Source organism: Sciurus vulgaris, assembly GCF_902686455.1.
Source record: "Sciurus vulgaris genome assembly, chromosome: 14".
NCBI lineage: Eukaryota > Metazoa > Chordata > Mammalia > Rodentia > Sciuridae > Sciurus > Sciurus vulgaris.
Window position 1 is genome coordinate 7,105,642 of NC_136475.1, and position 16,574 is coordinate 7,122,215.

The 16,574-nt window shown below is 52.5% G+C and overlaps 1 protein-coding gene across 1 annotated transcript in view; it reads right to left on the minus strand.

The window, feature by feature from the left end:
* Nucleotides 1–16,574, minus strand: part of MERTK (MER proto-oncogene, tyrosine kinase) — an 80,512-nt gene that overhangs the window by 57,120 nt on the left and 6,818 nt on the right. The window contains exons 3-4 of the mRNA XM_079110649.1: nucleotides 13,515–13,615; nucleotides 11,358–11,531 (exon numbers count right to left, since the gene is read on the minus strand). Coding sequence (XP_078966775.1) covers nucleotides 11,358–11,531; nucleotides 13,515–13,615 — 275 coding nt within the window. The remainder of the gene's footprint in view (nucleotides 1–11,357; nucleotides 11,532–13,514; nucleotides 13,616–16,574) is intronic.

The following is a 16,574-nucleotide window of genomic DNA, read 5'->3' on the forward strand; positions in this document are numbered from 1 at the left end:
GGCTGTTGGGTTCTCAATGATTTCTTTTCTTTTGTACTGGAGAGTTAACCCAAGGCACTTAATCACTAGCCACAGCCCCAGCACCTTAAAAAAGAATTTTTTTTTTTTTTAAAATTCTGAGACAGGGTCTTGCTAAGTTGCTTAGAAGGGCTTTGCGAAGTTGCTGAGGCTGGCCTGGAACTTGCCGTCCTCCTGCCTCAGCCTCCGGACCCCCCGGGACTCCAGGGTGCACCACCACAGTGGGCTGGGTTTGCAGTGATTTTAAGACTGTGCAGGGGTCTTGAGACCCCAGCATTAGAGGACTGACACTCCACAGTGACCCCAAACAGGGGAGGGAGAGGAGAAAGGGCAGGAAGGTGGCAAGAGGCCTGACGTGGCATCTGGACGCGGCCCTGGCCAGGCACTGATCTCAGGAAAGGAGGCAGATGCAGCACGAGAGCAGACACGTGCTCCGTCTGAGCTTCCACGGGGAAGCTCACTGCCCCTCTGGTCACAGCCAGGCCTCTGACGCTGGGTGTCTCGCCAAGCGTCACTTCGGACCTTCCAGGTCCTGAGCTCCCAGAGGAGATGCCCAGCTCACCGCCCACGAACTTGCCAGCTCGGCTTCTGTCTGGGAGGCACGGGACTCACTCAGAAGACCCCGGGACTTGCTCAGAGGACCCCGGGACTCGCTCCTCCATTTTCAAGTTCTGGAGGAGATACCTGCAGGTCATGACCCATCACTCGCCTTCGATTATTATCAAAACTCTGGGGAAACGCTTGAGTATGAAGAACAAACTCCACAGTGGTCAGGAGCGGGAGGCGGGAGATCATCAGCAGCTGCCGATCCTGGAAAAGGGTGATGGGGCGCACCCCCACCCCCGGGGCCTGGGAGACTGGCCAACGCCAAAGGGGAAACTGGTGACCAGGGGGTCACGATTTGAGGTCAGGCGGGAAGGCATTTTGATTCTCTGCTTCTTTGCAAAGTGTCCACGAGGTCAGAAAAATGATTGGGGGTGAGCGTCCTGACACCCACCCTGGCTCAGAAGGGCCAACACCTGCAGCGGGTGTTGACAGCCACACCCGAGGACAGGCTGTGAGGAGCCAGAGAGACGCAGAACCCATCCAGACCAAGGCACCCTCTCCCCACAATGGACGCACCCTGAAGCCCAACACAGACCCCTGTTTGGGGGGCGGGGGGACTGGACTCTGGGCACTGGGCCACTGAGCTGTGGCCCGTCCCGCTCAATTGTTTTACTTAGACTTTTGGGTTTAATGACACAAGCCCCCGCCCCAAGCCTCACTGGTCAGTCTGGACAAACCAGCATGAGTGTGCACCAGGAAGAGGCCCCATCTCACTGGCCTGCTCCCTTCTGTGGATGGACGGTCATCACTAAGACTGGAATAGACCTGCTTGTCTTATCGCCAAACCCGGTGGTCCTCCAGGGAGAAAGTCACCACCCTGCTGAGTCTCTGAAGTCCCCACCCTCCCTCCACTCCCTCCTGAACGCCCAGGCCTCGGGGTCCCCAGGGCCTGCCTGAGCCAGTGCTCTGCTCCGGCCACCCCCAGGGACACCGTCCTCCTGGCCCAACTCCAGGATCAAGACTCATGCCCCCTGGCTTGGTCCTCTGATGGTTTGGAAAAAGATGGCTGGTGACACAGATCCGAAAGATGTGTTTAGGGAACACTCAGTAGACAGGGTGTCCCTCGAGGGAAGGACAGGGAAACACTGAGGAAGCAGCTCCTAGGAAGACAGGCCGAGGCTCTGGGGATTAAGCAATCCTGTAAAATAACTACAGGACGAGTCTACTCCTTCACGTTTGTTTTTCTGATCTCCATCTTTCCACCAAAGGAAGCAGCAAATGGAAGAGGACACTAGGGAGATACGTGGCTCGGCACCCAGGAACTCTACCCATCCTGCACGCACCACTTAGCAAGGGCTTGTGGAGAGCTCATGATCCACTGTTTTTCCAGGAGCTTAGGATATCCATGAATGAAACAAGGGTCCCTGATCTTACAGAACTCACATTTTCATGGAAGAAAACAGACAATAAACAATAACCTCAATAAGTCAGTTGCATGCTGTGTCAGAAGGTGGTAAGTACTATGGAGAATCAGAAGAAGATCAGAGGGTCCGGTGGGTGGGAAAGCAGGCTGTGACTGTAGATAGGGGGAGGGCTAGAGGCGGCTCTTGAGACATGAACTCTGGGGAAAGACCTGGGGTAAGGAAACTTGGGGAGTGGGCTAGGAGGCTCCTAGCAAAGGAAATAAGTAGGAGAGGCCTTCATTTTTCTCTCAGACTGGGGTGGGAAGCCTAGAGCTTTGAGCAGAGGGCTGACATGATCTGACTTGGGTTTTACGAGGACCTCTCCAGGAACTTCACAGAACAGATGTTAAGCAGCAGGTCTCTGAATAGCTCCATTTTTTTTTTCCTGATTATAAAATGGATATTAAAAATGCCTAACTAGCCAGGCACAGTGGCGCACACCTGTGATCCCAGTGACTTGGGAGGCTGAGGCAGGAGGATCCCCAGTTTGAAGCCAGCCTCAGCAAAAGCAAGGTGCAAAGCAACTCAGTGTGACCCTGTCTCTAAATAAAAAACAAAATAGGGCTGGGGATGGGGCTCAGTGGTTGAGTGCCCCCGAGTTCAATCCCAGGTATCAAAAAAAAAAAAAAAAAAAAAAAAACAACAACAAAAAAACCAAACCCTAAATACATTGTAGCTCGCTGTGAGATTCAGAGTAAATCTTCACAGAAAGCACCGTGAGACCGATGGGCCCATTTGCACAAATTCTAGTTATCGTAACTGTTAACTGTTATTACAAAGCATACTAAATAGCTATAACCAACTAACGAAAACAAAACTAGCTTAGCATCTTCTAGATGTGGATTTAAATATAAAACGAGTGTTCTACCAAATAAAAACCAGTAAGAGCAGCACAAGTCCGTCACTGTGAAGGAAAAGGCCACTGGAAAGGGACTGTCAGTAACTCCTGTATGGACCATGGCCTGAAAAACTGAAACAGGAAGCATGCCGATCATTCCTTGTTTTACTTTCTTTCTTTTTTCTGTACTGGGGATGGAACCCAAGGGCACTTAACCACTAGGCCCCATCCCCAGCCCTTTTTATTTTTTATTTAGAGACAGGGTCTTGCTGAGTTGGTTAGGGCCTCACTAAATTGCTGAAGCTGGCTTTGAACTCACACTCCTCCTGCCTCGGCCTCCCGAGCTGCGGGGACCACAGGTATGTGCCACCGCACGGCTCCTTTATTTTTCTCCTCAGTACCTGGGATGGAGCCCAGGGCCTTACACATGCCAGGCAAGTGCTGCCACGGAGCCCCAGCCCCAGCCTGTGGTCATTCCTGCAGGCTACCCCGGGGTCAGGGCTTTACATTCATCTCCCTGAGTCCTCATGGACATGATTAAGTGGCCACTGCTATCCCTGACCTACAGAAAGAAGATGAGTGGCAGCCCGCGGCCCACAGGTACAGGGTGGCGCCAGTTGACATGCCCTGGTCAGAGATCTGAAGCACCACGCTGTGACGTGCTCCACTGTCACCGATCATGAGATAAATCGAAGCCACTTATTTACTTATTTTTGGTAGTGGGTATTTCTGTTTGTTTTCGAGGTGCTGATCCAGGTCAGGCCCTGGAACATGCTAGGCAAGTACTTCTACCCCTGAGCAGCCCCCAAGTGCTTCTTTAGGGGGAAAACGAAACAAACAACTTTTTAGTTTGAACGTATTTCAGATTCACAGGAAGTTGCAAAAATAGCAGAATCCCCTGCATACCCTTCACCCAGTCCCTGCCCCCATGACAAGGTCTCACATCTTTCTTGTACAAAGATCGAGACCAGGTAAGACTTGGGCACAATGCTGTCCACTGACGTGCAGACCTCAGGAGATCCCCCCGTGTTAGTTAATTGACGTGCAGACCTCAGGAGATCCCCCCGTGTTAGTTAACTGACGTGCAGACCTCAGGAGATCCCCCGTGTTAGTTAACTGACGTGCAGACCTCAGGAGATCCCCCCGTGTTAGTTAACTGACGTGCAGACCTCAGGAGATCCCCCCGTGTTAGTTAACTGACGTGCAGACCTCAGGAGATCCCCCCGTGTTAGTTAACTGACGTGCAGACCTTAGGAGATCCCCCCCGTGTTAGTTAACTGACGTGCCCACTTTAGGAGATCTCCCTGGGTTAGTCCACGGGCATGCACACCTTAGGAGATCTTCCCATGTTTGTTTTGCTCTACTGGGGGAGGGGAAGGAAGTAGCTCTGGGAAGTTCTAATCCCAGGTACAGATTTCTGGCCAGAGAACTGTCTGTCGCCCACAGTGGCTCCCTCGTGCCACCTCCATGGGAACGTGCTAGCTCATCGCTGAGTCCCTGGGAAGAATTGGTCTGTTCTCCACCATGCCTGCTGTTAACTGGAGAGAGTGACCTCAGCAGCACGGAGAGCAACCTGGGCTTGGCTGGGTTTCCTCAGGGTGGTGTCCTTGAGACAAAGCTCTTTGGCGCTTGTCCCTTAAAGATGTCTCTTACATCACACAGGGGAGGTAATCTTGCAGGAGAGGGGAATAGCATATGACCTTCCTTTTCATAAATAAGCTTGCTCTATGGAACCTGCCAAGGTGGCTTCAACAGACAACTGGATAGAGAAAATGTGGTACCTATACACAATGGAATATGACTCAGAATGAAATCATGGCATTTGTCAGTAAATGGATGGAGCTGGAGAATATTGTACTAAGTGAAATAAGCCAACCCCCAAACAACCAAAGGCCAGATGCTAACACACAATGGGGATGGCGAGTCATTGGATCAGAATACGGGGGTGAAGGGAAGGGAGGGGGATGTGAGTAGGAAACACAGCGGGGTGAACCAGACATCACTTCCCTGTGCTTGGGTGAATACACGACCAGCGAAACTCCACAGCACGTGCAACCACGAGAGTGGGATCCTTATTAGGATAAGAGATACAATGTTACCTGCAGTGGGATCCTTATTAGGATAAGAGATACAATGTTACCTGCAGTCTGCGAAAGGCACTCTACTGCTGTACGTGTCTCAAAAGAACAAAGAACAAAACACACAAAGTGAGAAAGATAAAAACAAATAAGCTTGCTCCGGGGGAGTGCTCTCAGGAGAAGGGATGGGACAAGAACACCTGGACATTGGTGGCAGGATGGGCCAGGCCCCCTGTGGGCATCTTCAGCAGGTGTGGGGCAAAGGCAGCTCAAGACAGGGGCCTCTGACCCAGACCCCAGCAGGCACCCAGGGCAGGCGTTCAGGCATCCAATCAAAGCTTGGGCGAGATTAAAAAACTAAGTTTTTCTGCAGTTCTTGCACATTTTGCGTTACAGAATTCAAAGGCCTGGGAACAGTCAGCAAGCAGCTGGTTTGACAGAGTCCCTGAGCGCTGGCAGTCCTGAGGCCAGCGGCCTGTGCCACTCTGCTCTCCCTGACTTAGCTAAGCCCTTGGGTTCTGCACGTGGAATAACACCCAGGGCTGGGGGAGGGGCGCTCAGTGGTCCAGCACCTGCTGTGCAAGCACAAAGCCCTGGGTTCCCCTCCAGCACCAAAAAAATAAAACTCCCGCTCTATGCATTTCACAGAACCGGCGAAGGCTGGCAAGAGGGCCCAGTGCATTCGAGGCCCTGCCACAGGCCTCAGGAGTGGCCCCCTGCAGCCAGGCAGGAGACCCTGAGAGGTGAAGCCGGGTTTCAGAGGATCTTAGGCACCAGGTGGAACGCCAGGTTTTAAAGCTGCGGGTACTGGGAAGTCCAGCCGGAAATGATATGCTGCGTATTTGGGAAGAATTCCTCTGCTGCAGCGGAGAGTGACTCACTGTGTAGGTGGCTGGGGCGTGGGGCACGAGGACTTGCGACCCAGGACCGTGGTTAGGATGTGACAGCAAGTCTTGGTGCCGAGCCAGGAAAGTCTGAATCAAGGCCGCAGTGGCGGAGAAGCAGAGGGAGGGAGGGGCACAGCTGGCATCTGAGAAGAATGTGCAGATCTTGGGGACTGACTGGTGCCAGGAAAGAGGGAAGGACCTGGAGACCTTCAGGTGTCTGCCATGACTGCATAACCATGGCAACAAGCCTTCACGGCACAGCGCCAGTTACAACGTGTCTCCGCTGGCAAACGGGCATTTTTTGTTTTCAATACCAGGGATTGAACCAAGGGCGGCTTAATCACTGAGCCACATCCCCATCCTTTTTTGTATTTTATATATAGACAGGGTCTCACTGAGTTGCTCAGGGCCTTGCTAACTTGCTGAGGCTGGCTTTGAGTCGCTGGGATTACAGCGTGCGCCACCATGCCCGGCTCAAACAGGCATCTGATAAGCACTGTGGGATTCTGGGACAGCTGAACAGAGGTGCCCAGCGCTGGTCATCCCCTCCCCAAGGAGCCAAAGAGAAGGTGGACAGCTAGCTGCCTGCTCAGGAGATTTTGCATTGTGATGGGAATGGTCATAAAATAGAAGGGATGGAAATGCACTTTTAACATGCTATTCTGATGTCATTAATCTGAATCCTAGTAAAAGTATTCTTTTCCAAAAACAAAAGGAGAAAAAAGAAAAAATGTTTTTTATGGGTGCATCGTAATGATACAAAATAGTGGAATTCCTTGTGACATATTTATATTTGCACATAACATAATCTGGTGAATTTCCTTTCCTGTTACCTCCTCTTTCCCTCCCTCCCCTTTGCCCTCCCCCGTCCCCATCCTCTCCTGGAAAAAAAAAAAAAAAACAACAAAAAACAAAAAACCAACTCTTGCTGAGAAGTCAGCAGCTAGCTCTTCAACCGCTTCACAACAGGCAGAGTGCTTGGGCAACGGGGCTGCTGTGTTCATTTAGAAACTAGGTGCAAATGTTAACTCGGCGGTTTCAGTAAGAGTTCTTCATTTGGGACACAGCTTCTCTGCCCTGGAAATTCTAGAAAAGCTGGTGAATCCAGCTGTCTATGAAAGACTAGTGAGGACCTCCACTGTCCTTCTGCTGCCTGGCGCGGGGTGGCCCCCGAGGGGAGGGAGCTGCCGCCGGGAGTTCTCCTGCTGGCCATTGCTGCCCTCCCGGAAGCCCTGGACAAGCCCCTGAGGATATGAGCAGCAACAGTTCAGTTCCTGCTCCAAGAGGCTCCCAGCCCCTGGAAACAGATGGAGGGGTGAATCAGATGCAGACGTGCCCCACACCAGGGGGAAAGGGCTCAGAGCTGCAGGGGGTGCCTGGAGCATGGGTAGCACTGAACCCTGACACCCTGTTTCCCATAATAGATACTCACCATAGGGTCCTTAGGCATAGAGGACCTGTACAACAGCAACCATGGAGCTACTCAGCACAACAGCAACTAACAGCAGCTAATAGCAACAATAGCCACTAACAGCGAAATAGAACAACTGCAACAGTGCACTACAATGAAAGCTATGTGAAAGTGGCCTTGCTCTCGCTCGCTCGCTCTCACTCTCTCTCTCTCTCTCTCTCTCTCTCTCTCTCGCTTCTGGAAATTTCCATGTAGTATTTTTGGACCTTGGTTGACCATGGATAACAGAAACCATAGAAAGCAAAACCTCAGAGAAGGGGGAACTACTGCATTCTAAGAGTTATCAGACCTGCAAAAGGTAAGGGCCGTTACTGTTGCATGAACGTGAGGTGTGCTCCTCTAGGAAGGGCAAAGGGCGAGGTCTTTGGGGAGGGAGATTAAAATGAATCAGAACTGAAAATATGCCCACTTCTCCCTTCAACACTTTCAGAAATCTCTCCTAAACACAGCTGCCTTACCACAAAAAATGAAAAGTGTATGAGGCGAAGCCTCCATTAACTCAGTGTAACACATCTGAAAACATAATGCTGTGCCAGGAGCACACCTGTGGTCCCAGAGGCTCGGGAGGCGGGGGCGGGAGGATGGTGAGTTCAAAGCCAGCCTCAGCAACTTAGCAAGACCCTGTCTCTCAAGAAAAATAAAAAGGGCTAGGGATATGGCTCAGTGATCAAGTGCCCCTGTGTTCAATCCCTGTCTCCCCGCCATTAAAAAAAAAAAAAAAAAAAAAAAAAAAATATATATATATATATATATATGGGTTGGTGGGCACAAGACCAGAAATCTTTTCTAAAATAATCTAAAATCAGATGTCAGGAAAATAAATTAAAACCATAATAACGTACCACCTTGACATCGACAAGGATGCCTAGGATTAAGGTGACTGACCCTATCCAGGGTCACCAAATATGTGACAGGGAACAGCAGGAATTCCAGGTGAGGGGATGAGTCTACAGACTGGCCCACTGTGCTGTCTCTGAAAGGGCAACTGCCCTGCAGCCCTGCCAGGCTTAAGTCAACAGGACCTGGTGCATTCCTCAGCAAATTACAGCTGTCCGCGGAGACATGCAGGCCCCAGGCTCCGCCCGGCTGATAAGAACACCAGGTAGCCTGCGGGGGCCACCTCTGTGACCTTTATACAGACCAGCTTCCAGGACTCAGGGAGTCAGGACAATTAAAACCCAAGCCCTCCAACCATAACACCTGTAAGAACAAGCTCCAGGGACCAGGTGGCCCGGTGTCTCCTGGATGTGAGCACGTCGTCATAATAGGAAAACCTCCCCTCAGGGGTAGGACTGCGCACAGTCGGGTCTTGGAAGTCTGAGGCAATCCTGTTGTCAGTCAAAAGACAAGAGGTGGACCTGAGTGGAACTCTGGAAACCTCCCTGGGACCCCCCCAGTAAAACTGGAGGTCAAGCTGGATGTGGGGGTGCACGCCTGTAATTCCAGCAGCTTGGGAGGCTGAGGCGGGAGGATCCAGAGTTCAAAGCCAGCCTCAGCAACTTAGCAAGGCAATTCAGTGAGATTCTGTCTCAAAATAAAAAATAAAACGGGCTGGGGGTGTGGCTCAGTGGTTAAGTGCCCCTGGGCTCAATCCCAGAACCAAAATAATAAAACTGGAGGGCAGAGGGCCAGGGCAACCCTCTCCTCCCTGAGAGGACCCACTCTTTCCCTCAGGAGTGCCCCGTTTCCTTTTTTCCTATCCCTCCTAATAAACTCATGCCACCTATTATGTACAACACATTCGAAATCTTTCCAGGGACGGCAAGACCTGGTAAGAATGGACAAGCTAGGTCACTTTGGCTTTGTGACAGCTGGAGCCACTGAATCTCACCGCTGGGAACGGAACATGGTACAGTCGCTTCGGAAGTTCCGTTCAGCTTACACCTACCATGATCCAGCAATTCTGTCCCTAGGTGTTTGCTAAGAACAAGTGAAAACACAGGTCACCAAAAAGACGTGCACAGGAGTACGCACAGCTACAGCTTCCACCAAGCCAACACGTACAACGCTCTCGCGACAAATGGATAAACAAAACCCACACATGCCACAAGAGATCACTGTCAGCAATAAACAGCAACGCACAGGGAGTCACGGGCAGATGCCACCGGACGGCTGAGGCATCTCGGCCGAGCTGCTGGTTCCCTGGGTGCAGCAGCTTGCGGTCTACACAAAGCGCCGAAGGTTGACTTTGCCTGGATGGTACAGTGTCTCTTTGGGGGACTTCAGAGAAGTCACCCTGCGGCGGGCAGAGAGCCCGACTTTAAATTGATTTTCAACACAGAATTCTCTCAGTTACCAACTGCCTGGAGAAACTTAAGAAAACTCAGATGAAGTAGAGAAAACCCCAAGTTCCTCCTGCAGTCAGGGTTGGAAAACTGCCCCAGGGGCCACCCCTACGGGCTGGCATTCCCATGCTGACCGTCCACAGATGGAGGAGCCACTGAGCCCGCCGCAGCCTGACCCTGAGCAGAGGTGAAGGGCGGAGGCAAGCCCTCGTCCTGCTGAGCACCCGGGCACACATTCTCTAAGAAGACGGACCAGGAGACCAGACAAACATACGTGCTGACCACTGACTCTGACGGCTTCAGGCTCTCTGCCTTCTGTAGGGTGACTGCTCTTAAGTCCCCTAAAAAGGCACTTTATTTTCTTAAGTTTCTTCAGATTCTTTTCAGAGGAAGAATCTGAGAGCGTGAGTCAGTGAAAGGTCAGGAGAGTAATCAAGAAGGGAGTCCCTCAAGTTGTGTCAAGGGATGAAGGGCAGAGGGAAGGACAGCAGAGGCAGAGAGGAGACAGTGCAAAGGTCCTGAGGCAGAAAGGAATGTGACATGGGCGGGGAGAGGGAGGGGGCTGGGTGCAGCACTGGAGCCAGGCAGGAGGGGCTCCAGTGGAAGCCACTGCAGGGTTTTTAGCAGGTGGCTGACCTGGTCTGCTGCTAAGGAGGGAGGACAGGAGTAGGGACAGGCTGGGAGGAGTACAGAAGAGCTGGGGGGGACAGAGATCACAGCACCAGCAGTAGAGCCCAAGAAAAGGCAGATTCAGCGTTTTGGGCAAGCAGAGCTCACAGAACTGCTGATGTTGTGTCAATGGGACAAAAGAGGAAAGGGACACTATTTACTAAGAAGGGGAATTCAGGGCGGAACAGGGGCATGGGGGTTGCGTTTTAAGACGCCCACATACTCAGCAAGCAGAAATGCAGGGCCCGTGGGGGGCGGGGGTGCCTGAAGCTCAACTGGAGGGTGGGGCTGGAGACTCAAGTTCAAGGCCGACTTCAGCAGGCAGGATCCCTGAGCCAGGATCTGGCAGGGGCAGGAGAAGCGGCAGGGCCAGGGGGGAGCAGGCGCCTGACACACAGAACTGCCTCGTGGAGGAGGCGGCTCAAGCAGGGGGAGGAAAACAGACAGGTGTCCGAAAGCCCAGCGATGTCCGATGTCCAGTGTCCGAAGGTCCAGGACTCCCTCAGGCACCCAGCGGGGAGCAGAACTTCCGCTGCTGGGGAAAGGGGCGGGCAGGAGCAAGGGGACCATCTCTGTGAGGAGCCTTGTCCCGAGTGCGGGAACAAGGCTGAGACGCCTCATCTGCGGGGAAATCAAGCCGACCAAGGAGTGGCAGTTCAGCCCCATCCTGCGGACTCAGAACGTCCTGCTGCCGGCGGCGCGGCGACCACTTTCTAGCTATTGACCTCAACCAGGTCCTCACCTTGGTGGCTTCGCAGGTGCAATGCCTCCAGGGGCGGCAGGACCAAAGGGAGGCCAGCCAGGACCCTGCGCTGGCCTGGCCAGGCTCAAAGTCACCCATGTGGCCATAGGAGCACCCTGGCAGTGCACCGGCCCACCCGAGCCCAGCCCTGGAGCCTCACTGCGGTCCCTCCCGCCTTCCCATCTGCCTCGTCCCCCAACCTCGGCTGCCACACCTGCACCTCTCATCCCTCTGCCCTGCCTGCGTTGGTGAGCCACAAGGGTCACCAGACTTTGGATCCCCTCTGCCAGAGATCAAATAAACACATAAATTACAGAAAAAATAAATGAACAAATACCCGAGCTCCGCGCTTGGGCTTACCAGGCACCGTGAGGACCGAGGGGGATTTTTCGGGCTGTTCATTAATGCGGCTGCTGTTTTGAACCCAGAAAATGTTGACGGGCTCAGGGGGGCCCACGGCCTGACAGGTAAGGTTGAAGGCGGTGTTCCTGGTGACGTTCACGCTCTCGGGCTGCTTAGTGAAGTGAGGAAGTCCTGCAGGGAGAGTTCAGGCCACAACATGTTACCACCATCAGAAGCAGGGCCCGCAGGGACCCACTGACCCCTGCTTGGGATTGGAGGCCTACGTCCCAAGTTGAGGCTGAAGTGGCCTCCCTAAATTTGGATAAGAAAGCACAGAGGTTCATTCTTACCAGCCCACCTCTAGCTGGCTTTCTAGGACAATTCCCCAAAGGAACTAAAAAACGGGGACTCAGAACTGGTTTGACCAGGTGAGGGACAATTCTTAAGTCAGGTGTTGCTCTGATGCCTGGCACCAGTTGGCAGGTCTTCAGTACTTCTCACCAAACAAACACAGAGCGAAGATGCCATGTGACACACCCTGCCTGAGTGTCGAGGCCAACCTGTTGTGCGTGTGACTTTCAGATGGGTGATGATGGATTCTGAAATCCAGACAGTGGACAGCAGTAGGGCATGCTCTAGGCCCTGGTCTAGGGCTTCAGCACACACTCTGCAAAATCCAGACATTTGTGCAGGGCACAACCCTTTCCAGAGTTGTTGTGACCCTGAGATCTTCTACCATGATTCCACACTCAGGGCTACGAGGAAACTTGGAAAATATCTCTGAGAAAGCAGTCAGTACCTTTTTGGAGCATGGGTCCAAAATGTTAGCAGATCAAGCTAACTGTCCCAAGGCATTTAAGTGTGTTCTTTGGGGCTGGAATCTCACAGATCTGGTTCCAGCAGGAATGAGGTGCGACATTTGTGAAATAGGATTCTTTTTCCTGTTTCAAAATTTTCTAAACTTTGAACTGAATGTGTTTCTGTCCTGGGGATTTTTTTTTCTGGGATTCTAACAAGCAAAATGTCCTTTACATTTTTTTCCCCAGATTAGCAGCAAATCTAGGAGACCCCCCCACTCCACCTGCCTTTAGTTGGAGCACTAACAGTCCAGCCTGGAACAGACCCAGTGGCAGAGGTCCCAGAGGGGCCTCCCTCCTCGTCCACTTCCCCGTCTCCACCTCTCCCACACACAACCCCACTCCTCTGTCCCTCCTCCCTCTCGCAGGCCTCCCTCCTGCTGCACCAGTGGGTATCAAGTTCAGGTTCACAAAGGAATGGGTAGCAAAGCTTGTGGCTGAAAAGCCTGCTCTACAGCCTGTGATGAGGAGGCTCAGGAGAAAGTAGGAAAGACAGGGGACCTGAATGTTCTTCCCCAGGACAAAGGCAATACTGGCTGTTCCTTGTCTGGTGTCAGACAACCTCGTGTGATGTCATGAGATATGGCAGGGAATTTCTTCAAGCTGTGTGCCCAGGGAAACCTATGAGGGCCCAACGCCCCAAGAGCAGTCCAGGCTGAGCTGCTGACTCAGTCCAGAAAACCAATCACCCTCTGTGTTTGACCGAAGCACATGAGAGACAGGAAAGAATGCCAAGCAGCAGGCAAAGGGCCACTTGCCCAGGGAGGCGGTACCTGTGCCAGCTCTGAGGACTGATGACAATGGAAAAAGCCCTCAGAGTTTTTTGGGTTTTTTTTTTTTTTGGTACTGGGACTGAACCCAGGGGTGCTTAACCCCTGAGCCACATCCTCAGCCCTTTTTATTTTTCATTTAGAGAAAGGCTGTTGCTAAGTTGCTCAGGATCTTGCTAAGTTGCTGAGGCTGGCTTTGAACTTGCAATCCTCCTGCCTCAGCCTCCCGAGCTGCTGGGATTACAGGTGTGCACCACTGTGCCTGGCTGTCCTCAGCTTTTTAAAAATTATAAACAACTGCAGACAAGGAGGTTCACAGTCCCTTTTTGATTTCTCCTCCGTGCTAGTACAAAGCTCAGACTTTTAACTAGTGAATTAATTCCCCTATGATCTAAAGTCTAAAAAGAGGATCTTGTAAACTTCATTGCTGATGGATTTGGCACGACATATAGGATCAAAACTTGAGACTATTACACACCAAAATGTTCAATACACGTTCCTAAAACAAACAGCTGTTGGGCCACGGCCCCCCTGGCCTCTAGCCTTACCTTGTACCTCAATGTAGATGGGGTCCGACACGATCTCATCGTTGTTTATTTTCATCTTACAGATATACGACCCATTGTCTGAGCGCTGAACACTGGTAATACTGCAAAGAAAAATGCATTAAGACATTGTAGTCTTACAAATTTTTAAGCCCCTATTATGGAACAGGAAGTTCTTCAACTTCCCTGCCGTATGCTGTGATGGTTCATTTTATGTGTCCGCTGGGCAGGGCTGTGGTACCCGGCTGTTTGGTTAAACGCTACCAGAGGTGCCTGTGTTAATAAGGGAGTCCAGCTCTGCCCCACCCCCACCCTGAGCCTAGGTTACTGCAAAGATTTTTCCATAAATAATTCTACAGTCAGTGAGTTGCTGCCTGGACATCCAAGTCAGGGCTCCCCTGAGAAGGCGGGGCAGGGGGACAGGAGGGGGTGTCTGGGGTCTCCTTCCATCCCAGCTCAATCAGGAGGCTCAGTCTCCATGGGAGCTCTGCTGGGAAGGCTCCCAGCTGAGAAGAACAAACTCAGGCGACTCAACTACCCAGAGCAGTTACAGAAAGGACACGGGAAAGGGGAAGGGGATAACTCAAGAAAATGCCCAGAACCGAAGACGAGGGGTCTTTTCCCACCAGGCCCCTGGGAGGGGCAGCTTCGTGGGCAAGAAGAAACCTGGCAAGAGGTTTTTCACACCCTGAGATAAAGGGAAGATCATGGACGCTTCAGAAAGAGAAATCACAGGTCACTTATGAGTCAATCCATCCGCATCACGCTTCTCAAGAGCCACTCCGAATTCAAAGAAATACATCAGCGACTTCCAAATTACAACAGGAAATGATTTTCCTTGTTTGAATTCTGTATCCAGTCCAAATGACCTCAAAGTCAGGGGTAGCAAAGGGGTCTTTTCGGACATGTGTGTCCCAGGAAGTTAGTGGACAAGAGCTCCATGCCAGAGCCAGGAGGGAAAGCCAGGAAGAGGGGTACGGGGCCCAGGGCAACAGCAGCAGGGAAGCAGGAGAGGCAGGAGGTCCCCAGAACAGCACAAAGGAGGTGCAGTGGGCCCAGACCAGAGGGCATCCTCTCCAGACTGAAGCAGGAAGAAGGCAGGGAGCCCAGGACAGTGTCTCCCAGGAGGAAATCAGAGCTGAGGGTTCCACTGTGTCAGGGTGGCACACAGGACCTTCCTTTCCAGTTTAGGGAAGAATGAGCCATCAATATTGATAAGCTGCCCAGCGAGGAAACTGCCACATTCAGGGAAATCAAAAAGCTATTCAATAATAAAAAATGGAAACCACACACAAGAAAAGCTATTCAAGAAGCAAAATATAATTATAGCACAGTGCATGACTCAGCCAAAAAAACAGAAATTTCCACAGCCACCAAAAAATGTGACCCCTGGGTATTGATTTAACCACCGCTCTGAGTAACACCTGTATTAGATTAACACTCCATCCCGAGAACTGGCACACACACCAACAGATCTCCAAGGGAAGGGCAACCTCAGCTCCCCATGGGGACGGGGCTGGGGCTGGGGCCCAGGATGAGAAATTTTCAAGAGCCAGAAATGTTTTATTATGTGTACACCCTGCATTGAAAAAAAAAATGATGCAGAATCTCATCAGGCTTTGGTCAAATTAGGAGGCGTGAACCAGGGAGGTTGAGAGGGACGGCAGACTCGGCCTCCGTAACTGGCCTCATCTGTCTAGACAGGAACCACCTGGTCACACTGCAGCCGCCTGCAGCTGCAGGAGCCCCTCACCCAGGGCAGCCTGGCTGGTGGCCCCCAGGACCCTCTGCCAACTCACAGCGGTCCCCGGCCCTCGTCCCGCCACACTGGGCTGCTCTGCTAGGAAAAGGCTCCTAAGTAGCAGCTCAGCCCTGAAATCTCTTAAAGGAATGAAAAAGGGGAGTGGGGGGGACAGGTCACCCATATGTCCAGAGCTGTCAACGCTCCTAGGGGGAAAGCAAGGTGGTTCCCAGGGGCTGCAGGAGGGAAGGATGGGGAGCTCCGGCTCCAGGGGACAGAGTTTCAGTTCGGGAAGGTGGGAAAGCTCTGTGGTCGGATGGCGGCGCATCAGAGTGGGCAGCGGTGGACTGACACAGCCAGAAATGGGTGAAGCGTTCCAGTCATTCACCATGACAAAACACAAACCGAAACCATGTGATAACGAAGCGGAGGTGGCCGAGGCTGAGGGCAGATGCTGGGAGAAACAGCACAAGGAACTCTGGGCCGGGGCCTCAGGTGCAGAGTCAGTTGTGCCCGGCGGCCTCTGTGGTCACCTGCCCTGGTGGCTTGGCTCTGTTCTTATTTTCCAGGCTTCTGCTGATGCTCGTGTATGATTCCCCTTTCGCCGCCACCAAGAGCAACAAGATCTGTCAAGATGCATCAGTCAGAGACACAGCAGGCCAAGCGAGGGGGCCCTGGGCGCGGCTCCAGGAGGCTCAGGGTGCCAGGAGCTCGCTCAGACACGGGGGACCCCAAACTACCCGCCTGCATCTTTACAAAGAAACTGAGAAAGCAAAACGCTTCCAGTTCAGCCACGGGGACCATGGCAGAATTTAAAGAGCATGGGGAGGCCCTGGAGTGACAGGAAACACTCTCCCTTCGCCACGTGTCCCAACAGCTAGGTCTGCCCGCGTCCGGGAACCTGGGTCCTTGTTTGTGCTTGAGAGACTGAGGTGTCCTGGTCCTGCCGTCCAATGGCCCTATCCCCCTAGACCACAGGGCCTTCTATGTGCTATGCCAGACTGCAGGGCTGGTTATACTCCAAGACTACACTCTCCTTTGGAGACTCCAGGAAGAGGTCTTGGCCAAGCAGCATCCTGGGGCCTGGATGAGTGGCCATCTTACCCTCCCAGCTGGTACTGGACATCAACAAGGAGGGTAACTGGCCAGAGAGCCTAGGAGGAAGCTTGGCCAGTGACTCGAGTCTGCAAAGGATGGTAAGGGCTCTGGATAGGAGGTGGGGGGAGTTCACAGCTGGAGTGCACACTGACCAGGAGACAGAGGGGTGGGCTTTCAGGAGTAACCACCAAGCCATCCATTATAATGCAGTACCCACCTGGACT